The 25972-nt window shown below is 44.8% G+C and overlaps 1 protein-coding gene across 1 annotated transcript in view; it reads left to right on the forward strand.

Moving 5' to 3' along the window:
* Window positions 1–247: 247 nt before the first annotated feature.
* The window catches only part of tmem9 (transmembrane protein 9), a 31437-nt gene continuing 5712 nt past the window's right edge, over window positions 248–25972 (forward strand). The window contains exons 1-4 of the mRNA XM_007901632.2: window positions 248–430; window positions 4332–4423; window positions 17995–18103; window positions 19549–19680. Of these exons, the coding sequence (XP_007899823.1) occupies window positions 356–430; window positions 4332–4423; window positions 17995–18103; window positions 19549–19680 (408 nt within the window). The 5' untranslated portion in view covers window positions 248–355. The remainder of the gene's footprint in view (window positions 431–4331; window positions 4424–17994; window positions 18104–19548; window positions 19681–25972) is intronic.

Here is a 25972-nt window from a genome sequence, read left to right on the forward strand (position 1 = left end):
CGCCGAGCGTTTGTGTGGGGCTCGGCCGGACGCAGACCTCCATTTCCCACAAAGCGCAGCGGCGGAGAGCGAGAGGGCGGGAGAGAGGGTGAGAGGACAGACGGGGCCGGAGGACCAATCATCTTGAGCGGGGTGGATCATACGCCTGCCAACCAACCAATCAGCTTGAGAATGCAAGTGATAGACAGGCCAGCCAACCAATCAGCTTGCAAGCACGTGCCCGGCCTATGTCAAGATGCTCCAATGGGCTATGGTGAGGTTTGGGGGCGGGACGATATTCACGACCTGGCGGCGCGAGCGGCGGGCGCGCGGCTTCCTGTCGAGTCTCCGCGCTGTGCGGTGAGCGGTGAGGGAGATGGCGGCGGCTCCGGGCAGCGCGCTCCTCCTGCTGTACCTGCTGATAGGGTCGGCGGTGACACAGGCCGCCAAGGTAAGGCCGGGCGGGGCCTCGCCACTGTCCAGCCCGCAACAGGCGCCGCAGCTCGGGACGCGATGTGACCGTTATTTTTCCGTCAATAACAACAATAATAATAATCCTTGCATTTAAATATGGCGCATCCTCGAGACTCTCACAGAATATGCCGTAAGGTGTAGTGACTGTGTATTGTGCGGGCGAAACGCTGCCACCACCTCCGCAGCATTGCCAGACTCCGCCACTGCCTCACCCCTCAGGCCCCCAAACCCTCACCCACACCTTCATCACCTCAAGGCTCGATTACAGGAACTCCTCCTCATCGGCCTTCACAACTCTTCCCTTCACAAACTGCAGATCATCCAAAACTCTGCAGCTCATGTACTCTCATGCACCAGTGACCCCATCACTCCCACCCTCGCCCGACCCCATCACTCCCACCCTCGCCCGACCCCATCACTCCCGCCCTCGCCCGACCCCATCACTCCCGCCCTCGCCCGACCCCATCACTCCCGCCCTCGCCCGACCCCATCACTCCCGCCCTCGCCCGACTCCATCACTCCCACCCTCGCCCGACTCCATCACTCCACCCTCGCCCGACCCCATCACTCCCGCCCTCGCCCGACCCCATCACTCCCGCCCTCGCCCGACCCCATCACTCCCACCCTCGCCCGACTCCATCACTCCCACCCTCGCCCGACCCCATCACTCCCGCCCTCGCCCGACCCCATCACTCCCGCCCTCGCCCGACCCCATCACTCCCGCCCTCGCCCGACCCCATCACTCCCGCCCTCGCCCGACCCCATCACTCCCGCCCTCGCCCGACCCCATCACTCCCACCCTCGCCCGACCCCATCACTCCCGCCCTCGCCCGACCCCATCACTCCCGCCCTCGCCCGACCCCACTGGCTCCCCATCCCCCAGAGGATTGAATTCAAGATTCTCGTCCTCACCTTTAAGGCCATCCATGGCCTTATCCCCTCCTACCTCTCTGACCTGCTGACTCCCTACCAACCTGCCCACTCCCTCCGTTCATCGGGCTCCGGTCTGCTCCATGTCTCCCGCCCTACCATCGGTGGCCGGGCTTCCAGCCTCTCTGCCCCCACACTCTGGAACTCCATCCCCAGTCCCTTCTCCTCGCTTCCTCCCTTGCCTCCTTCAAGGCCGGTCTCGAGCCCCTCCTCTTCAGTCGTGCCTTCAGTTGCCCTCCCACCTCTCTGCCTTCCCTCACCCCTGCTCCACCCCTCCCCCACGCTCGGACCCTGACCCTTGACTGTCCAGCGCCTTGGGATGTTCTCCTGACACGAAAAGGCCTCTATAAATGTAATTTTGTTATTGTAAACCCTTCTCTTGTTGGCAGAATGTGGCACATTCGCTCAGCGAATGGGTCAGACGGGGTTTTTTTTGGTTCAAACCTTACCACAGGACTGAGCTCACAGTGCAGGTTGTCTCCATTCCGTGACCCTGTCATCCTATCACCCTCGCTCTGGCTCCCCTTCCTCCAGAGGATATTAGTTCAAAATCCTCACCTTCAAAGCCCTCCTTGGCCTTGCTCCTTCCTCTCTGACCTGCTGCAGTAACAACAGCAACAATTTGCATTTATATGGCATCCTTAGCGTCCCAAAGAGCTTCATTCAGTGCCATAGCAACCTGTCCGCTCCCTCCACTCAGTGGGCTCCAGCATGTCTATGACCCCTGCCCGGCCTACCTCACCTTGGCGGTCGGGCCTTTAACCTCTCTGCCACCACCCTTTGGAACTCCATCCCACAGTCCCTTCGTCTTGCTCCCTCTCTCGTCTCCTTCAAGGCACATCTCAGGAGCCTTTTCAACCTCGCTTTCGGCCGCCCTACTACCCCTACCTTTGTTATCCTCCACTTCTCCTGATCCAACATGACATGAGGTCTACATGTGTACAGTTTTAATTTGTCTGGTATGGTCCTGGCCAACAATCCCTCAAATAAAATTATGCATTCACTTCATGGCCTTTTTGTGGAATATTGGCTGTTGTGTTTGCCTACAAAAATCTAGTCACTACCATTCAAATTTTCAAAACTGAGGTGGATAGATATGTGTTAGATAAGGTTATCAACGGATATGGGGCAAGGGTGGGTAATTGGATTTGAGGTACAAATCAGCCATGATCTATAATATAAAATAATCCTTGCATTTGATATAGCGCCTTATCACGTCTTCGAGACGTCTCAAAATGCTTCACAGAATATACTGTAAAGTGAATTAACTAAATTTTGTGGGCGAAACCCAGGAGCCAGTTGTGCACAGCAGTGTCCCACAAACAGGCGTGGATTGAGTGACCAAATTATTATGATTATTATTATTATTTGGGGAAGAAATTATTACCCCCCGGAAAAGCGATCTGCCAATCGATTTACAACCGGGTTCCTACTTACTGCTAGATAAACAGAGGCGTGTGGAGTAAGGAAGCTTACCCAACATTTCACCCTGCTGGGAATCGAACCCAGGTCTCTCGTTTGCGAGAAGAGTGCTATAACCACTGAGCTACAGGACTCCGCAATCTAATAGAATGGTAGAACAGGCTCGAGGAGCTGAATGGCCTTCTTCTGTTCTTTTGTGAAACTCTCTGCAACATTCTCAGAATTCTAGGAACTGTATCACATGTAAAGCTTATTTATTGTGTTAAATAGCTATTTTCTCTTCATGTTAACAGTAGGCATAGCTCTACAGTGGCTCTACTGTCTGGTTGATAAATGCTAAATGACTTCATTAACTTCCAGTCTCCTGATTCTATACTGTACAGTCATGTTTAATGAACCGTGACATTAGATTATAATCTTGTGATTCCATTCCTTGTGTGTTTCCACTCCCAGCTTGATTTTCCTGGTCAGCTGGGGTCAGCGCATGAAAACCCATCACCATGTTTGAGAGTCTCCAAACTTGAGAGGGTCACATGTGTCCATACCAGACGAGTTTCCATTCGTCTGGTACAGATTGCGCATATTCTCCTTAGCGGGACACATCCTGCTTACCTAATCCTGGAGGGTTTAGGTGCAATTGTTTAGAGCAAAGGCTTGTGGATCCCAGAGTATGCATTAGGGTATTTAAAGTATACAGTTGCAAAGCATTGGTTTCCTCTGCCTCTCTAACAGACACAGTTTGCCCATCAGAACTGCATTAGTGAATCCATGAAAATGTCTGTCTTTAATATATGTATAAGTGAGAAGTGAATAGCAGTCCTTAAATAAATAATAATTCTTGCATTTGATATAGCATTCATGTGAAGAGGATATGTTGAAGCACTTCACAGGATTTACTGTAAATTGTAGCGACTTTATATTTTGTAGATGAACGTGGCAGCCAATTTACATATACCAATGTCCCACGAAACGAATGACCAATTTTATTTAGGGGATGGTTGGCCAGGACACTGAGGGAAACTCCCTTCTCTTTTCTTGTAGTGCCATGGGATTTTTAAAATCCATCTGAATAGGCAGGTTAAACTAGAATGTTAAAAAAAATCACTTAAGAGTGACATTTTTAACATTACAAATATCAAACCTACAGAATGTTGCAAACTGCTTTATAGATTTCTGGTGGAAAATATTATGTGGGATACAGTATTTAGTTTGGGACATGACACGTCAAGCGACTGCCAGGATGGTGGAAGGCGAATTAGATGGACCTTGGTCTTCTTTTGCCAGCAATTATTTCTGATAGCAGCAACCTTACATTCCATTTTCAAAATTGCGCACGCAGGTGCTGTGCAAAGCTATGAAGGTCTGTTTTTGTAATTTGTGAGTTGTCCTGTTTTGCCTCATCTTAAATTTTCTCTAAATATCTCATTTAAAAAGCACACACTGATTGCATGCCTTTTTTGAAATACATGTAGAAAGGTACCAGTGCCATTGTGAGATCTGCACTGATATCTTTATGTTTACTCTAGAGCTCTGAAGATGTGAGATGCAAGTGCATCTGTCCTCCCTACAGGAACCTGACTGGCCATATCTACAACAAGAATGTCTCGCAGAAAGACTGGTAAGTTTTATTTTGATAATCCGTGTGTCTTGACATGGAAATCCATCACCATGTTTCCAGACCAAACTGTTGAGAGTTCTATATATTCATGGAAATTTCCCTGTGTCAGTAATGGAGTGAGCATTTTCTTTCTGGATGGACACTCCCTGTTTACCTAATGCCTAAAAGTATTGAATGCAGGTTGGCCAGAGCCAAGGCTTGGGGACTCCAGAGTGTGTGTTGGGGCAACGGCTGGAATTTAATAACTCAAGTAAAACTGTGCAACATGGCCATTGAAAGGCGCTCTACAAATGTAATTTTGTATTGTGAATACTGTTCGATCGCTTTCTGCTGGTTTTTCAGCTAGGTCCAGTTCCTATAGGGTTTGGCTTGCAGGGTTAATAGGAGCTGAATGTGAAGAATCATTGGCCCAGTGACTGGTCTGCTCCTTCAAAGCTTGTTGGAAAGTCATCAGCAATGCCTTGGAGGACTGTAAACCTGCCTAGCTCAGGAACCAGATAACTGAAGCACCCAGAAAGGCTAGTGAGGGATGCAGTCCCTTGGATTTTCATATTGCTGCTGAACAGATACCCAGTACTGAACAGAATTTGTGTTACTGATGTTATAGCAAATTGTCTTTAAGGTGAGGTATTCCAGTAATTAGTGCTTGAGTATCCACATTAATAATTGATAATTGAGAGTATTGACTTCTGGATGCACTTTATAGTCAGAAGAATAGAGTTGGTAGGGGGCAAGCTGGAGGGATTGAAGGAGAGAGTGCCAAAGTTTGGGGCATAGTGGCTGAATGTATGGCTGCCAATGGTGGAGCAGAGGGGATGAGGAAGCCAGAGCCAGCCAAGCAGAGGCAACGGGTGGTGGATTGGGGAGTAAGCAGGTAGGGAAGTGCCACGGCATGAAGGGATTTGTAGTCAAGTGGTAACGGATTTGTAGTCAAGTGGTAACGGAAACGTGGCTCACCCCAGGCGACACCTTCCCCCTCACGGAGGCCACACCACCCGGCTACACCTCCCACCACATCCCTCGCCCCAACCGCCGTGGCGGTGATGTAGCCCTTATCTCAAGGACACCACTTGCCCTATCCCCCTACTCCTCTGGCTCTTTCCCCTCTTTCGAGCGCCTCACCCTCTCCCACCCCTCCTTCCTCTCACTCAAAATCCTCCTCCTCTACCGGCCCCTAAAACCTCTCCCACCTTTATCTCTGATATTTCGACACTTCTTACATCTCTCTGCCTCTACTCTGATCGCCTCATCATCCTGGCGACTTTAACCTGCACTTCACCCCCTAATGCTCCATCTCCTCAGATTTCTCTTCCCTGCTCTCCTCGCTCAACCTCTCCCTTCACATCAACTCCCCCACTCACAGTCACGGCCACCCACTCGACTTGGTGATCACCCGGGGCCTCAGTGTCTCGGATGTCACTATCACCAACAAGGCCGTCTCCGACCACCACTTCATCTCCTTCACCACCTCCACCCCCTCCCCACCTCCACCAGACCCACCACCATCTTCTACCGCCCCTGGAAGAAGTTACCCCCACAATCCCTAACCGCTGCCTTGGAGTCCTCTGAACTCCTCTCCCTCTGGCCTTCAACCCTCACTGACCCCTCTTCTCCTCTCACCCTCCTCCACAACACCCTCTCCTCCACACTCGATACTCTTGCCCCCATCAAGAGGGCTCCCATACTGTCTCCTACTCTCGCTCCTGGTTCACCACCCACCTCCGCTCACTGAAGAGCCAGGTGTGGGCCGCTGAACGCACCTGCATCAAATCTGGCCTAACGGTCCACCGACAAATCTGGCTGGACCTCCTCAAAATCTACCGCTCCACTCTAGCCTCGGCCAAGTCGTCCTTCTACTCCAGGATAATCCTGGAGGCGAAGAACAACCCCAGGCTACTGTTTTCTACCACATCCCGACTCCTCCGTCCCCCCGCCAACCCGCGCAGGTCATCTCCTCCAACCTTCACTGCGAGGAGATGCTGGATTTCCTTGAATCCAAAATCAAGGGAATTCGCTCCGCGGTCACTTCCCCTCCAACATCCACCCACCCCCACCCCTCCCTCCCACACTCCGACTCCTACCCATCCTCCCCTACACACTTTCGTACCCGTTTCCCCACCCTCTGTCACCAAACTCATCCTATCCCTGAAACCCACCACCTGCTCCCTTGACCCCATCCCCACTCCACTCCTTATCTCCCAGCTCCACCTCCTTGCCCCACATATCACAGACATCGTCAACCTGTCCCTCTCCTCTGGCTCTGTTCCCATTCCCTTAAAAACTGCCACCATCACTCCCACCTTGAAAAAACCCTCCCTTGATGCGTCGCAGCTATCAAGCTACCGGCCCATCTCCAACCTCCCCTTCCTGTCCAAGGTCCTGGAACGAGTTGTCGCCTCCCAGCTGCGCTCTTTCCTCTCCACCCATTCATTATTCGAACCCCTTCAGTCGGGTTTCCGTGCTGCCCATAGCACAGAAACTGCCCTGGTCAAGGTCACCAATGACATCCTGACCATCTGTGACCAGGGCTCCCTCTGCCTCCTCGACCTATCGGCAGCATTCGATACGGTCGACCATGCTATCCTCCTCCACCGCTTGTCCTCCCACCTCAACCTTCAAGGCCCTGTCCTTGAGTGGTTTAGGTCGTACCTCTCCCACCGTCTTCACTTTGTTTCCACGAATAGTTTTTCCTCCACCCCCGCACTGTCTCGTGCGGTGTCCCTCAGGGCTCTGTCCTCGGTCCCCTCCTCTTCACCCTCTATATGCTCCCCCTGTGGTGACATCATCCGCAGACATGGGGTTAACTTCCACATGTATGCGGATGACACCCAACTCTACCTTTCCTTCTCTACCCTCAACTCCACGACCACCGATGTCCTGACAGCTGTCTGTCCGACATCGAGTCCTGGACGAGAGACAACTTTCTTCAGCTCAATGTGCGTAAAACTGAGGCCCTCCTGATTGGCTCACGTCAGCGCCTCCGCACCTCAGGCGCTGACAGCATCAGCATCCAAGGCTGCACTCTCCACCTCTCAAAGCCATCAGGAACCTCGGGGTTCTGTTCGACCCTGAGCTGTCCTTTCTCCCTCATATCCGCGCCACAACTGGCACCGCCTTCCATCACCTCCGGAACATCGCCAGACTACGGCACTACTTCACCCCTCACGCGGCTGAAACTCTGGTCCACGCCTTCATCACCTACAAGGCCATTCACAGCCTTGCTCCCTCCTACCTCTCTGACCTACTATCCCCCTACCTACCTGCCCGTCCCCTCCGTTCCTCTGGCTCCGGTCTGCTCCACATCCCCCGCCCCAACCGCCCTACCATTGGTGGCCGGGCCTTCAGCCTCTCAGCCCCGAGGCTCTGGAACTCCATCCCCCAGTGCCTTTGCGTTGCTTCCTCCCTTTCCTCCTTCAAGGCCGGTCTCAAAACCTTTCTCTTTGACTGTGCCTTCAGCTCCCCTCTCGACTCTCTACCCCCTCCTCGCTCCCCCCCTTCCCTCCCCTCACCCTGACCATTTCCCCCCTCCTCGCTCCCTCCCTTCCTTCCCTCCCCTCACCCTGATCATTTCCCCCCTCCTCGCTCCCTCCCTTCCCTCCCCTCACCCTGACCATTTCCCCCCAATGCTCGGGTCCTGACCCAACTGTACAGCGCCTTGGGACGTCCTCCCGACGTGAAAGGCGCTCTGTAAATGGAATCTTGTTGTTGTTGTTGTAAGGATCTTGAAGCCGATCGGTTCTGTGATAGGGAGGTGGTGGAGCTTGGCGTGATAGGGATATGGAGTTTAAAGCGAGTGAGAATACAAGCGGCAGAGATTTTAATTAGATGGATTTTGTGGATAGTGGAGCTGGGGAGACTGGTGAGGAGGGCTTTGGAATAGTCGATGCGGGAGGTGAAGAAAGTGTGGACGAGGGTTTTAGCTGCATTGGGTGTGACGTATGGTTGGAGGCTAGTATTGTTACTTAGGTGGAGGAAAGCGTCCTGGTCAGGGACTGGGTGTGGGGTACGAAGGACAGCTGGAGATGAAATCTGATGCCAGGTTACACACAGGTTCAATAAGTCTTAGGGTCAGGCCGGGAGGTTGAGGAAGCAGAGTCGCAGGGGAAAAGACATTAACAGGAGCCAAAGAGTAACAATAGGATAACTAATCTATTTGTTTCAGTGATTGAAATAAATGCTCAAAAAGATAAACTGCAACATGAAACTTGAGCTTTACTCCTCAACACACCTATCTCATCATCAATTCATCTTTTAATCTACAGTAACTGGTCTGGTTCCTTTTTGAAACCCTGCATAGTTCCTTGCTCCAGCATCTGTACTGATACCTCTATCAGCTCATACAGTTCTACTTCTCTGCAACTCTGCTAACTCAGGCCTGAACTATGTCCTCTGCTTCACCAATGGTGGGCAAGAGTTTGGCTACCTTATCTCCCTCCCTGATTTCAAACCTACTGGCCCTTTGGTCACTTCCTTCCACTCTACCCCCAACGCCCAACCTCCTCGGTTTCCACTGGTCTGTCAAGCATCTTGAGACATCTTAACACAGTGAAAAGTGGGGCTTTCACCTCGCACAGTCTAGGAGGACACTCCATTGCTTCAGGTGAGAAATCAGCAAGAAAAGACCAGAAAGTTGCATGTATATAGCGCCCCTCACGCAGAGTAGTGTCCCAGAGTGCTTGACAATGGCGGAGCACAATGCCAAGCCAAAGGTGGGGGTAAGTGTCCGTAGGCATGGTTGAAGAGGAAGGTCTTCAGGTGCAATCTGAAGATAAGGAAGGGGCAAGGCGGAGGGATAAGGAAGTTTTCCAGAGTTTCGGGGCGTAATAGCTGAAAGCGCTGAAGTCCTTGCTGGCTTCTCATCAGAGAATTTTCCAGCTCGTTGTGATTTGAATCACTTCCTTCCCGAATTGTGTCATTGCCAATACCATGGTGTAGCTGGCTGCCAGGGAGTTGGAGCAAGTAGCCTGGCTCGGCGTGCCCACCAATCTTAACTTCAAAATTTATAGTGTTTTTTCTATATTTAAAAAAAGGTCCTTGTTCCTTTCTTGTAAGGACAGGTCTCCCTCCACTCACTGCATCTGTCTGATCAGTGGGAAGGTGTCTGAGATGCAAAGTCACATCCCACCAGTGGATGGCACTGCTTGTTGCAGACAGCACTGTGCCATTGGCTGCCTTGTTCACTAGTGCTCTGCAGGTCATTCATCCGTTTTTGCCCATAAATATTCAGTCAATTCACCAACAACTTGCATTTATGTAGCACCTTTCAAACTGGAGTGCTTCATTCATTTTACTGTATAGTATATTCTGTGAAGCGCTTTGAGATGTCTTGATCACGTGATCATGCACTATATTAAATGCAAGGATTATTATTATTATCACTGTTAAAGAACATCCTGACAGAAGAAACACAGAGAAGAGTCCCTAGAAATCAAAGGCATGAAAAAGATGTAAATTCAAAAAAAGAGATAGAGAGATTGAATTATACAACTGAGAACAAGAATTGGTGTGAAAGACTGGTACAAAAAAACAGAATTTCCATTGTATTTTAATCATCTCATTTATAGTTTGCAATAGCAGTCTGCTGATAACTGGTTCCTGGGCACATTAAATGGCAGTGCATGCTTGCTAATCTTCGTAAAATGCAGTAGCCATTGACTGGATTGAAAGGAAAAGCTTTCTTTTGTTCACAGCCTTGTATACAAAGTGCTGACAGACATCAGCTTGTCAAGTCTTTACATCAATTTCCTGATTAAGATCAAAAACTGTTCGCTTCCCTTGGGCTCTGCCAGCAGAGTTCTCATTGACATATTCCATGGTCTCCTGCTCATTTCTTGTCTCTTTTGCTCCCTCAACGATCATCATCGATAGTTAAGCCTGTAGCCACAATGCATTCTGGTACTCTTGCTCCCTGAATCTCTTAACTTACACCTCTCTCTGTCTACAAAACTTTCTTAAAACTTACTTCTTTATTCAAGGCCTTCAAACTCCCTTCATTACTACTTTTTACTGTGATCCACACACAGCTCATTGGGACATTCATCGTGTAGAAAAGTGCACCTAATAATAATCCTTGCATTTGATATAGCGCCTTATTACGTCTTCGAGACGTCTCAAAGCACTTCATAGAATATATGTAAATTGTACATTTTGTGGGTGAAATATTGTATTCAAGATCATGCCAATGTGGATGGATAAAGTGGATTTTGATATATTAACCAATCTAGAGCAGGGGGCATGGACACCAGTTCAGAAGAGCTTGAACGGACAGCTCAGATTGAGTTGTTGCAATTAGCAAGTAGTGAATATGTATAAGAAACTAATCAGGGATGCAATGGAGGCAATTTTGTCCTAAAATCAGAGGGAATTAGATAACCGTTTTGAGAAGCAATAGATTAAAGAGTAAGGCAGAGTGGTTTTGGCTTTGTCTGACTTACAGACCAGATAGACCGCAAAGTTTTTCTCCACTCCTGTACATTCTTAGGTATGCAAAAACTCTAATTAAAAATGAGTCTGCAGATTCAAAGCTGGTATCTGCTGCATGGCATATGTTGGATGGCACTGCTTCATTCCAGCTGTTCTGGTGGCATGATAAACCATCTGTCTAGGGCTCAGGTGGTTCCTGAAGATCAGCAGAACTGAACTCACTGCTGTCTGTTCGCAGCCAGACATTGTGTATGTATTTTTAAACTAATATGGCTGTGGTTCCTCCTGCATCAACAAGTTTAATGCACACAAATTAATGTGTATCATTCTCAAATATTCAGATCTGGATCCCTGGCTCATCTCTTAACTCTGGATGCTGTGTGTGGGAAGTTTGTCTCAGAATTAATTCACAAAGCAGAGTAATGGTACAACAATATCAATTTAACCTGGTACGGAGTGGAAAAGTGAGGGCGGATTTCAATTGGCTCAAAGTAAAGGGGAAATATTTTACACCAACCCTCTCTTTCTTCGGTATTAGGACCACTGCTCTTTTTAATATATATTAGTAACCTGGACTCGGGTATAGAGATCAAAATGTTAAAGTTCGCAGTTGACGCTTAACTTCGGAAAAACAGTGAGGAGGACAGTAGCAGACTGCAGGGGAACATAGACGACAGGCTGGTTAAATGGGCAGACACATAGTAGGTGAAATTTCATGCAGATGTGTGAGGTGATGCATTTTGGGGGAGGGATGAACAGAGAAATAAAGAGAAATTGTACAATCTTAAGGGGAGTGCAGGCACAGAGAGACCTGGGAGTTCACATACACAAATCTTTGAAGGTGGCAGGACAAGATGACAAAGTGGTTAAAAAAATATAGGGGGCTTTATGAACTAGAGGCACAGAGTATAAAAGCAAGGAAGTTATGTTGAACCTTTACAAATCACTGGTTAGAGTTCAGTTGGAGTATTGTGTCCAATTCTGGGCACCACATTGGAGGAAGGATGTCATAGCCTTGGAGAGGGTGCAGAGAAGATTTACAAGAATTATACTAGGGATGAGGGACTACAATTATGTCGAGAGACTCGAGATTGTTTGGATTGTTCTCCTTAGAGCAGAAAAGGTTGAGGGGAGATTTAATAGAGGTGTACAAAATTATAGGGGGTTTTGATAGAGTAGAAACTGTTTCCTCTGGCAGAGGGCCCAGCAGATGGCAGAGGACACAGATTTAAGATAATTGGCAAAAAAGCACAGGAGAATTTTTTTTACCCAGAGAGTTGTTGTGGTCTGGAAGGTACTGCCTGATAAGGTAGTGGAAGCAGCTTCGATAATAATTTTCAAAAGGGAATTAGATTGATACTTAAAAAAGAAAAAAACTGCAGGGCTAAGGGGTAAGAGCGGGGAGTGGGTCGAGTTAGTTGCTCTTTCAAAGAGCCGGCATAGACACAATGGGCCGACTGTCTCCTGTGCTGTAAAATTCTATGAGTATTATATTGTATATTATAGCTGTATTATCAAAGGTGCTGATCTTTACTTAAGATATTCTTTAACGTGGCCAAGTGTTGAGCAGAAAACCTCGATATAAAGAAGCTTGCAGTGTATATTCATTAAAGCAGAACCAATAATGAATGTAACTTGACCCCTTCGATTGAAGTTCTTCAGACAGCAGCTGAAGAGCGGATCATGCAATTTAACAATGTAAATTTATCAAACATGCAAAAGACTTTGAACAACAAAATTAAAAGAATTTCCTTATTCAAAGTTTGGCTTTATTTGAATTTAATTGATATTTGTGTTTTTTTTAAGTACATCAGGTGTGGTCCATGACAATGCACACATACGTGTCTTTTGGGAAATCTGTTTAATTTAGCAATGTATAGAAAATGGCAGGAAACTGCTCAGGCTTCTCAGAACCTGCCGCCCGCATTCTTACCCGTACCAAACTCCACTCCCCAATTACCCCAGTCCTGGCCAGACTGCACTGGCTGTCTGTCCCAGAAAGGATCGATTTCAAGATCCTCACTCTTGTGTTCAAATCCCTCCACTCCTCTCGATCCCTCCACTCCCCCGACCTCTCTGACCTCTGTCCTCACAACAGTGCCCATTGCTTTCGCTCCACCGAATCTGGCCTCCTCCTTATCCCCCGAATTCTCCGCTCTACCATCGATGGCCGTGCCTTCAGTACGCCTAAGGCTCTGGAACTCCCTTCCTCACACCCTTCGCCTCGCCCCCTCTTCCTATTTTCCAGTCTCAGCTAAGGACCTTTTTTTTCGACCCCGTCTTTGGTCACCTTCTGCCCCCTCTCCCTGGCTTGGCCCCGGGATCCATTATTGTGAAGCGCTCTGAGACACCTTCTGGCATGGAGGGCGCTATATAAATCCAAGTTTTGTTTGTTTACCTAGCAGTAAGTAGGAACCCGGTTGTCGATTGGCAGATCATTTGTCTGAGGGTAATAATTCCTTCAAAAAAATTTTTTTTTTAAAAATAATGATTTGGTTACTCAATCCACAAGTGTTTATGGGACACTTCTGTGCACAATTGGCTGCTGAGTTTCACCCACAAAATATACAGTCAATTCAATTTACAGTATATTCTGTAAAGCATTTTGTTCTATCTGGAAGACGTGATAAGGTGCTATATCAAATATAAAGATTATTCTTATTATTTGGGTACAGTTCACACTCACAGGTTACCTTTCAGGACAAGGAGTCATTTGTTGTGACTGATTATTGCCAGGTTATTAAACTCTGGCAAATTTGGGGAATTTTAGTGGACCTGATCAGGCGATTTGGCTATCTTGTCTAATGACCACTTGCAATCTGGTCTCTATCTTCTGATAGAAAAAACGTACCGGGCAGAATTGTCTGTCCAGCTATCCATCCAACTTCCCACACCACTACTTGAACGCATCTACATTTAATGCTGATACTCCAAGGGAGTGTTAGGGAAGTGTTGGATTGTGATTGAGTTATTAAACTGAGGTCCCGTCTACCTGTTCCGGTGGACTTATAAAGATTCAATAATACTATTAGAAATGAAATCCTCCTGTTCTCACCAACAATCTTCCAAATAAATTCATGTCATGGCAGATTATGGACTTGCAGTATGGCTGCAGTATTTGCCTACAAATACACAGTCACGACATTTGACAGGTTTTACTGTGAAACGTTAGATATTTCGCCTTTATAGGCACTGAATCCCACAAACAGCCATGAGTCAACAATTGATTGAGAGTCGACGATTGTTTCTGTGGAGATTGGGAGAAACATGGGATTTTGACGCTCACCTGAAGAGCTCAGTTTTTAATATTTCATCTGATGGACAGCACCTCTGACAATTCATGGCTTCTCCCAGCACTGTGCTGGACTGTCAATCTAGACTGACATGGGGCTTGAAACCACAATGTTCTGATCCAGAGGGGAAGAGTACTAGTGACTGAACTAGGCTGTGATGTGGTATCGAAATCAGACAGAATTTAAGAAAAGGGATGCCCAGGACATGTAAGCAGTGGATTAAACATCTGAAGAAATGAATTGTTTGAACTCAAAGCAAGTGATTAAGATTTTAATTCACTGTGGCTTGTCTAGCGAACAGCTGTTAACAGCTGAGTACATTATCAGTTGATGGCGCAATGGTTAAGATTTATTGTAAATGTACTTCAATATAACACACCTATTGTATTTAATTAAGAAATAAACTATTCCGTTCCAGGAATTTGGATAACTACTAAAGGAATTGGATAAGTGTTTGAAGACAAACTTATAAAAGGAAGGGTTTGGGAAAGAGCAAAGAATTAGGATTAGGAGATCTAGCTCCAGCAGAGGAGTGAGCAACCACAGAGACAAAATTTTATTACAGCCATCTACCTGACTGTTTGGACATCCAGATTTCGATGATAGCACTTGTTGCTTTTATTGAATCTTCCAGCAATCCAGAACAGAAGGCCAATGAAAAGACCCAGCTTCTCGGAAAACATAATGTGTGTGGCAGGTGGGGGGGTCTCCATAAATCCAGGTACATTCAGTATGCTTAATATCTCCAGGCCTGCTAAATTTATACCTTAACTACGATGCCAAATACCCAGCTTTGAGTTGTAGCATCAGCCTCCAATAATTGGGTAAAATTGTTGATCAATTTACCTCATCAAGGCCACACTCTTCCCTCTGTATTGTTCACACACACCTGGCAGCATACACACACACCCCACACCATACACACGGACATCATATACACACACATCCATTCACACACACACCCATCCATATACACACACACACCCCATATACACACTCCATACACACACCCACCCCATACACATCCCATACACACACACCCCATATACACACACACCCTCAATACATACACTCGCCCCACACCATACACACACCATCCCCTCCCCCCACACCACCAACAACAACTTGACTTTATATAACGCCCTCCACGACGCACGCACTACTTAAACGCATCTACATTTAAGGCTGATACTCCAGGGGAGTGTTGGATTGTGATTGAGCACCCCCACACGCCATACACACCCCCCACGCCATACACATACCCCCCACGCCATACACATACCCCCCACGCCATACACACACCCCCCACGCCATACACACACCCCCCCATGACATACACTTCCCCCCACGACATACACTCCCCCCACTACTTGAACACGTCTGCATTTAACCCTGATACTCCAGAGGAGTGTTGGATTGTGATTGATCCCCCCCCCCCCACGCCTACACCCACCCACACCATACACACCCCCCACACCATACCCACACACCCTACACCATACACACATATCCAATACGCACACACCCCACACCATATACACCCACACCATACACCCACCACATACACTCACACACCCCATACACACACTCCATACACACACACACCCGACACCATGTACACCCCCACCCCCATCATACACATACACTCCATACCACACATACACCCCACACCATATACACACACACACACACACTCAAATATTCAGCTATAATTGCCTTTTTCTTTCTGTTTTTATTTATTTTCTATCTTGTGGTTTCCAATTGCTTTTTCCTTTGCTTCTTATCACTGGACACATTTCGCTCCCTCACTCTGATTTAAAGTCGTGAACACTAAACCCATCAGTCCCATTGTGAACTATTATGCTGAATGTGAAAGTGCTATATCACCTTGGAAATGGTTCCTGTAACACCATTGTGATTCCCTGTGAAGGTGGGACTACCCACTTATCCAGAACCTTTTAATATTTTCTCTTTTTACACTGTCCCAACCCTCTCCCTGCCCCTACACAGTTCCAAATCCCGTTCCCTTGATATATTGACTTCAGACAGCAAATTGTATCATCTGCTCTGTGCAGTTAGTGCAGAATATTTCTTGGTATATTATTGCAGTACCATATTTCTGTGCATTATAACATACAGTAATTGGGCAGATCCCATTATTATTATTATCCCCTTTCCAAACCTCCCCAGGCAGTTGTACTTTAGACATGCCGTTATGCAACTCATTTTCACTGATCTTGGAGATTATAAAGATAAGTGATCTGTCAGTACATCTGCTTGATCTGGTTCTTATTCATTTTGTAGTAGACATTGCTTGCAACTTTCCACTTAGTGTTCAACCCATCCGATACTCATCTACAGCTCTGAGCAGTATCCATTGAGCAATGTATTTATTGCTGATATTCAGTCTGCTATTAATGAACCAGACAACAGTTAAACAAGTTTGACTGATTTTATCTTTAATTCCAAATAGATTTATCTAACTAATTATGATGATAATAATCTTTGCATTTGATATAGCGCCTTTTCACATCTTCAAGATGTCTCCAAGCGCTTCATAGAATATACTGTAATGTGAATTGACTATACTTTGTGGGCGAAATGCAGCAGCCAATTGTGCACAGCAGTATTCCACAAACAGCCGGGGATTGAGTGACCAAATTATTATTTAATTCTTTTTGAAGGGATTATTACCCCTGGAAAAGCGATCTGCCAATCGGCTAACAACCAGGTTCCAATTTACTGCTAGGTTAAATAGAGGCGTAAACTTGGAGAAAGAAAACTTGCTCAACGTTTCGCTCTGCCCGAGAATCAATCGCAGGTTCTCTCACTTGCAAGGTGAATGATCTAACCATTGAGCTGCAGGGCTCCAGATGTGGGGCATGGGGATTGGGAGAGATTTGCAGAGAGTGGGGGTAAGTATCTGAAGGTTCATCCATCAATGGTGGGTCAGAGAAGGTGGGGGGAGACCAGGAACATGGAGTGAGGGAAGGAGTTCTTGAAGCCCAGGAGCTAGTGGGATGAGTTGTAATTTCAACACACTTGAGTAGGCAGAGCACCTGGCACTATTTATTTGTAGTTTTGGAGAACCAAGAGAGGAAAGCCACAAAATATACAGTCATTGCTCTTTACAGTTGTATCCTGTGAGGCGCTTTGAGACGTCTTGATGACAACATGATAAGGCGCTGAATCAAATAATAATCCTTGCGTTTGATCTAGCTCCTTATCATATCTTCTAGGCGTTTCATTTATAATGATTATTATTCTGATAAGATGTAGAAGATCAGCAACACACATTCATGTGAGAAAAGGCAAGAAAGGTTTTCATGGAGGTTGGAAGTGGAAAGTAGGCAAAGTTGTTCCGGGGTTAAAATGGCTTTGAGGTGACAGTCAACTTCACAGTAATCTAATCTTTGTTGATAGTTAATCAACTTTTCCGTCACATCAGTGTGGACTGGAGTGTAGGCATGCTTTCACCTCTGCAAGCCAAAGCCTGAACATCAACAGCAGTAAGCAATATTGACTGGATATGTACCAGTGCTTGTCTCATGCTTATCATTAACTTTAATTGCCAATAGGACAGAATGTGACTGGGTGTGAGTGCTGTGGCTGCTGATCTCGGCTGGCCTGTAGGTTGAACCATCCTCAAAAGAAGGGGAGAGAAAGAACTTTTTTATTTCATTATTAAGCTTTTGCTGTTAGCAATACATTCAATGGAAAATCTTGAGTAGTTTAATTATATGGGATTATAATTAATTCATGATTTTAATGCAATTCCTTATATCGTCTAATGGGCTATTTGGAGTTTGTTTGAAGGTTTGTGATGTTAGTAATACCAATACTGGTTTGTTTCAGTAACTGTTTGCATGTGGTGGAGCCTATGCCAGTGCCGGGACGAGATGTGGAGGCATACTGTCTCTTGTGTGAGTGCAAATATGAAGAAAGAAGCACCACTACAATCAAGGTACGTCCTTAGCTTTCCTGTCTTTGTAACTGACTCAGGGCAGCCCCATTTACTTCCCCTTCCAGTCTGATAAGATTAACTTGTGTTCTGATCAAAATTAACTTTTATGTTAAAAAATAAAGGATATTTTTTAAAAAATTAAAGAACAATCCATGACTGTTTGTGTGACTCTGCAGTGCGTAATTGTCTGCCGTGTTTTTCCCACAAAATATTCACTTTGCAGAATATTCTGTGAAGCGTTTTGAGACGCCTCAATGACGTGATAAAGCACTATATTAAATGTGCCAGCTCAGAGATGATTTGGAGAGGGAGATGATTTGAAAAAAATGCCACTGTATTGATTTTTATTTGGATTTGTTCATGTTTTCCCCCAGTTATTTACTCCCTCATTTTTTCTCATTTACATCTCACTTTGGGGGTGGGTAAAAACATGTTGCCACAAAGTTTAGTTTCTTTCTGTTCGTACCCTCCTCCTCATATTCCCAATTATTCAGAGAACAACTGGATAATCTTTTGTTTTCTCTTGATCAATTATTTGTATTTCTTTATTTGTGGAATGCCATGATCCCTTCTTCCTGAGATTTATTTCCCCCACTTATTTGCTATTCAAAGAGAGTTGAGTTATTGGAAGTGATCACACCACTACCTATCTCCTCTGAGATAAGATCTCCTGTTTATTATTGTGATACATGCTGCATATGTTGTTTTTATGTCCCACTCACACTCCGGACAGATTCTCGTCAGTTTTGTGCAGCAGATTCATTAACTGCAACTGTTCATTGGGGAATGTTTGGATTCTCATCTCCATCTGTGAATATTGTTACCCAGAATATCTAGTGGACCTATAGTAATATTTTTTGCAATTGAAATAACATTGAAATGTCTCAAAGCACTTCAGAGGGAATGCCTATATAATGTAGTGACTGTAATTGAAGGTTAATGCTGCAGGACATAGTAATGTTCCTCAAACAACCATAAATTGAAGGATCAATTTTATCTGAACGATTGTTGGCCAGAAATACTGAGAGAAAATCCCTTCTCCCTGAAGAGCAATGGGATGTTTGACACCAAAAAAAAATTTGTAACGTCCAGCAGTCTTTCGGTTCTGGTGGAAGCCCACAAAATATAGTCAGTTCACTTTCCAATATAGTCTGTGAAGCACTTTGAGATGTCTCGAAGACCTGATAAGGTGCTATATCAAATGCAAGCATTATTATTATTATATCCAAAGAATGGCGCCTCTGGCAGTGCAGCCCTCCCACAGCCTACACTACAAACTCAGTTCTGATGTTAGGCTTAAAACCACTCCTATGAAGTGCTTTAAGACATCTTGACACCATGATAAGTTGCTATATCAAATGCAAGCATTATTAAGCAGTAAAGTGGGTCATGGTGTCAGGACCAGCAATTTTTGCATGTTTTTAAAATGTTTCTTGATGTGACAGGTGACCATCATTATTTACTTGACGGTTGTTGGCGCTCTGCTAGTGTACATGGCGTTCCTGATGATTGTAGATCCTCTTATCCGTAAACCAGATTCCTACACTCAGCCCCTGCACAATGAAGAGGACACAGAGGTAAGAAGAATGTGTTGCTATTTGTAGATTAATTCACAGAATCGGGGAAACCTATTTGGAAAATTAACCTTGTCAGAATCTGGGAGATATATGGCTTGTTTAAAATGTTCCATTGATATTGCACTGTTTTAGAATGCTTTTTTAAATGCACCAAGTCTACTGGACATCATTCTTCAAGACAATCAAAAGTTTAAAAACTGCCGTGGACACGGTGACTGATTTTGTTCTCAGATCAAAAAAGTCTTGTATCAAAATTTTAATTAATAAGTGATGTGAATTGCCTCCTAATCAAATCCAAATCATAGCTTGGCAGCCTCCATGCAATTTATAAATCACAGGTGCTGATTAACTCAGGAAATTACATTTTGTAAACATAGCAAAGGGTAGTTATTAATAATCTATGTATTTGATATAGCTGCTGTACGTATCACATCAAAACATTTCACAAAATATTCTGAAGTATCGTCGTTATGTAAAGCAATGGCAGATAATCTGCAGCAGCAGCTTAATATTTCGTCTTTTTTGGTGAATTTGGTTGAGGGAGGAATAGTGACCAGGATGTCTTCAAAATAGTGTCATGGTATCTTTAACCCCAAAGTTGTGAAGGCAGACATAAGAAGCCAAGGCTGTTTTCATTGGAGCAGAGGTTGGATTATGAAGGGTTATTAGAGGATAAACAACATTAGATCATTTCCACCGGTCAGCAAGTGAATAAGGAGAGGTTAAAACTAAGATAATCACAAAAAGAATTGATGTGACATTAGAAAAATATCTCTAACAGTGCAGCGCGATAAGTATTACATTTTGCATTGTCTCAGCGATGTGATAAGGCGCTGAATCAACTGCAAGGATTATTACTATTAAAGTCCTAGCATGAGGCTCAAATTCACACAGCCTTCTAAACCAGCGACAAGTGTGCTTTTTTCTGCTCACGTGCAAGTATTGTTTACTCGGATCGGATTTGCACCTGACAGCTCAACTTCAAAGAGGCTCCTTTAGATATTAGAACTGTTCAGAGTAGAATGAGGATCATGGCACAGTGCTCTCCAGTCCTTCTACAAAGTTTCCTCTAATTTATCATGGACAAAGTGAGTGAGAATGCACCTTCACTACATGTCTGAACTGAACAAACTTGCTGCATCAAAGGCTACATTTTCAAATAAAGGAGATGAGTTTTTTTTTAATCTGCAAATGGCTGTAAGAACACATTGCATGAATGTTTAACTCCAAAAATGTGTGACTATGGTCTTGTGTAATTTGGATCAACTAAGATCCTAGCTCTTATCTTAAAATACCTCCAAGGGATCGCAACAACCTACCTCTGCAATCTCCTATTCCTTCCATTCTGTACAACGTTTTCTTTATACAAGAGTTTCACTCAAATGATGAGCTTCAGTGTTGAATGTCTCTTTCTTCCCCCAGCCACCTTTTGTGCCCGTTTCTGGCGATCTACTGTGGCTACAGAAAAGCATTACATTAAAATACATTAGAATATACCACACAGAAACAAGTAATTCGGCCCAGCTGGTCTATGCCGGTGTTTATGTGCCACATGAGCCTCCTCCTGCCCTTCCTCAACTAAGCATAACCTTCTATTCCTTCCTTCCTTGTATATCTATCTAGCTTCCCCTTAAATACATCCATGTTATTTACCTCAACAACTCCTTGTGGTAGCATGTTCCACTTTCCCACTACTCTATGTGTGAAGAAATTTCTTCTAACTTCCCTATTTGATATATTTGTGACTATTTTATATTGATGGCCCCTGGTTTTGGTCTCCCCCACAAGTGAAACATCTTCCCTATGTCTACCCTACCAAAACCTTTCATAATTTTAAAGACCTCTATCAGGTCACCCCTTACCCTCCTCTTTTCAAGGGAAAAGAGTCCAAGCATGTTCAGCCTTTCCTGATAGGTATAACCTCTCAGCTCCGAGATCATCCTCATGAATCTCCTTTGCAACCTTCTATAATGTGGGGATCAGAACTGCACACAGTATTTTAACTGTGGTCTAACCAAGGTTTTATAGAAGTTACTTCCCTGCTTTTCATTTCTATCCCCCTAGAAATAAACCCCAATGCCTGGTTTGCCTTTTTTATAGCCTTATTAACCTGCGTTGCTACTTTTAGTGAATTGTGTATAAATACCCCTACATCCCTTTGCTCCTCTACAACAACAACAAACAAGATTACATTTGTATTGCGCCTTTCATGTCGAGAGGACATCCCAAGGCGCTGGACAGAGTACAGCATTTCAGACCTGAGCTGGAGTCGGAGGGAGAGGGGAGGGGAAGGTGGGTGACCGATGGCATGGTCGAAGAGGAGGGTTTTGAGGCTGGATTTGGAGGAGGCTAAGGAAGGGGCGAGGCGGAGTGACTGGGGGATGGCGTTCCAGAGGTTGGGGGCAGAGTGGCTGAAGGCTCTCCCGCCAATGGTGGGGCGAGTGGATCGGGGACGAGGAGCAGACAGGAGCCGGCTGAGCGGAGGGAGTAGGCGGGTTGGTAGGGGGTTAGGAGGTCACAGGTACCCTATTTAGGTTTTCATTTTCCAGGATGTATGTGACTTCCTTATTCCTTCTATCAAAATGTACCACCTCACACTTTTCTACACTGAAATACATTTGCCATTTAAATGCCCATTCAGCAAGTTTATTAATGTCTTACTGTAATTTGTTGCCGTCCTCCTCTGTATTAACTACTCCCCCCAATTTGTTGTCATCTGCAAGTTTTGAAATTGTACGGCTGATTCCCAAATCCAAATCAGTAATGTATATTGGGAACAACAGTGGGTCCAATACCGATCCTTGTAGGACACCACTCCTATCCCCTGCCAGTCTGAGTCGCTACCCTTTACCGCTACTCTCTGTTTTCTGTTTTGCGGCCAGCTTGCTGTTTTCTGCTGTTGTCCCCCTGACGCCACATGCTCTGGCCTTATTCATTATTGTATTATGTGGTACCTTATTGACTAATCATTTTTTTGGAAATCTAACTAAATTACATCTACCGCATTGTCTACTTTCTGTTACCCCTTCAAAGAATTCAATAAGGTTGGTCAAGCATGACCTTCCTTTTTGAAATCCGTGCTGACTGTTCTTTATTATGTTTTCTATTTCTAAATGTTTTTGTATTACCTCCTTCAGTAAGGATTCCATTATCTTTCCTACCCCGAGGTTAAGCTGGCAGGTCTATAGTTTCCTGGTCTTGTTCTGTCTCCCTTTTTAAATATAGGTATAACATTAGTTATCCTCCAGTCCTCTGGTACTACTCCCTTTTCTAAAGAGTTATTATAATATGTGTAATAGTGCCTCTGGTATCTCTTCCCTCGATTCTTTTAATATACGCCAATGCAATCCATTTGGACCAGGGATCGTATCCTCTCTAAGTTTTGTTAGTTTTTTGATTATATCTCCCCTTTGTATCTTAGATGTATTTATATTATTTTTGATCTCTTCTACTATCATATCCACCTGATCCGTCTCCCTGGTGAATACTGAGGCAAAGTAATTATTTAATATTTCTGCCATTTCGCTATCGCGGCCTGTGAGCTTATCTTGTTCATCCCTTAGTGGCCCTAATCCTATTTTAATTTTTCTTTTGTTATTTATATGTCTGTAGAATATTTTACTATTTATTTTTATTTTCCTTGATAATTTCATTTCATAATTCCTCTTTACCTTCCTAATTGTTTTTTTGACTATTTTTCTGACCTCTTCGTATTTTTTTTGTCATGCATTTTATCCTACTGATTGCCTCCAGTGTCTCTGTTGCCTCTGTTCAGATCATTGGCTTTTTATTCTATTGAGTTTGTGCGGGTACTTTTTAATGAGAGGTTGAGGCAAAAGCCATTTTGATATGATGTTTGCAGCATCCCTCTGAATTAGTGAAATGTGGGCCTAGGCACATTCCAAGCTTGCTCTCTTGGGAGGTGTATACTGTCCCATACCAACCTTCAGGATATACTTTTTAATTGATCTCAGTACCTTCATAGGCTTGCAAGTTGGACAGCACTTGGGTTTGTCCCAGTGCTCTGTCCCAACACCCAATTCTATAATACATCACAAAAGCTGATTTGATCATATTCTTTGATTCCAGTCAACTGTTGCTCCCCCTTCCACCCACTGAAATCTGAATTCTCATCAGTCTCGCTGACATCACTAATAACATAGGTTGTTTGCAGTTTGGTGTCAAGCTTCACATTCCTAAAGTTGCCTTATAAGGAAGTTTTGTATATACCTCCTGATAGAGAAAGTTACACTGGGACAATATTTTCAGATACATCAGAGTGCTTTCAAAGCGCTCTGAGACGCCATTCGGCGTGGAGGGCGCTATATAAATCCAAGTTGTTGAGTACCAGAACACGAGGGCATGAGTTCAGTGGTGGAAAGGGTGACTATAGGACAGACATCAGGGTAATCCAACAGCTGGAACATGTGACCTTGAAGGGTGATCAAGGCCACTTAAGAAACTGCTTGATGCTATACAAAGAACACAATTGGGGATAGGTATTCTGGAAAGATAATAATCATTGCATTTAATTAGCGTCTTCTCACATCTTCGAGACATCTCAAATCACATGGGCAAATTCTACGAGCAAGATGAGATCAAATGGGCTGAAGGGCCTTTTTCAGCCGAACCTCTCTTGCAATCCTCCTTTAAGCTGAGAGCTTCATCTTTACAGCTGTTCTAACTATGATGCACATTAACAACTAATTATTAGCCATTCTGATTGCTGAGAAAATGACAGTAACCATTTGTAGATCAACACTAACCGATCAAGAATAAAGCTTCATTCCTGGCTGCTGCAAAGATGAGGTCAATCTCTTCAACGACAACTTGCACTCGGGAGATGAGGAGAAATTATTTTACCCAGAGTTGTTACGGTCTCGAATACACTGCCTAAAAGGAACCAGATTCGATAACAACTTTCAAAGAGGAGTTAGATAGGTGCTTAAAAAGGAAAATGTGCAGGGCTATGGGGTAAGAGCGGGGTAGTGGGACTAGTTAGTAGCTCTTTCAAAGAGCTGGCACAGTCTCGATGGGCTGAATGGCCTCCTTCTGTGCTGTAAAATTCTATGATTCTATATAGCGCCTTTCTCACAGAGTAGCTTCTCGGAGTATTTAAAGATCTCTTCATAGCTCACAAGGATGGAAGTGAATGCCATTGGCAAGTTTCCCCATGATATGTAATGCTGGGAGTCCAGTGCAGCATCGGTGCAGGTTTGGGAGCAGGTTTGATACGGCAATCTTCAGGAGTTGAGCAGCAAGAGAAGCAACTGGTTTTCTGTCTTATCAGTTGAATTGTACATCCATAAAGAGCTCTGTGCCTCACTGTGTCCTGCACCTTTGACTGGCTTAGGCAAAGGGAACCAAAGTTAGAAATGTAGATGCTAACAGTAAGTGTAGTTTATATTGACAGACTAATAATGAACTAGAAATATGAAAAAAACACTTTGTGCTAAAAAAAAGGATCTCTTTCTTGTGACTGAATATCATTTAATTATTGTTTCAGAAGCCCCTTTATTCTGATCCATTGTTTGCAGGAAAAGTGATGTGACCATTTTTGTCTTACTTCAGTATGAAAAGGAAATGCTTAAACTTTGAACGTGTTAAGGCTCTGGGAATAGTCTGTTGCTGATTTAGGCTTTTAAAATCAAATCCATGCTCTGCAATCCAAAAATAAAACGTATATTTAAGATCAAACAAATTAAAGAGACTTACCATATTTCCTGCCACTCCTGTTTAATCGTTACATCAGTCACTTCCTGCTTGTTTACAATGAAGCGATCCCTGTAATACCAGGTTGAGTAAAATTAATTCATGCCAATATGTGTGTGAGGGCTGACAAGAGCCAAGGTAGGTGGTCTATAGATAACAGGAGGAAATGGAAACAACACAAGTGCTTATTATGGGTTAGAAATGATAGTGGCGGGTTAGTGAATGGCAGTGAATACCTCACGGTCAGACACTTCAGCATATCATTATGTGTCATGAAACAATCAATCTCGTGTGCATTTTAAAACCGAGCTCAGGCCAAAACAAAAACCAGTCAGTTGTCAAAACACGCAGCTCCCCAGGCTGTGCCGTGAAGTTGGATCGTGTCTGAAATCCTAACCCTCCCTGTGTTGATGGTACACATTTACTTTTTGAAGTTAATTACTATGAATGGTTAAAACTAAAACAGGTAATTCCTATACACCTGTGACAGGTCTGTTTGAACATAAAGAAATCTTTACCTTGCTAGACACCAGGAGTATCCTTCATTTCATTAGTTCAAATAAGGCCAGTGAGAGGCATC

The sequence above is a fragment of the Callorhinchus milii genome, unplaced genomic scaffold, assembly GCF_018977255.1.
Source record: "Callorhinchus milii isolate IMCB2004 unplaced genomic scaffold, IMCB_Cmil_1.0 Scaffold19, whole genome shotgun sequence".
NCBI classification, from domain to species: Eukaryota; Metazoa; Chordata; class Chondrichthyes; order Chimaeriformes; family Callorhinchidae; genus Callorhinchus; species Callorhinchus milii.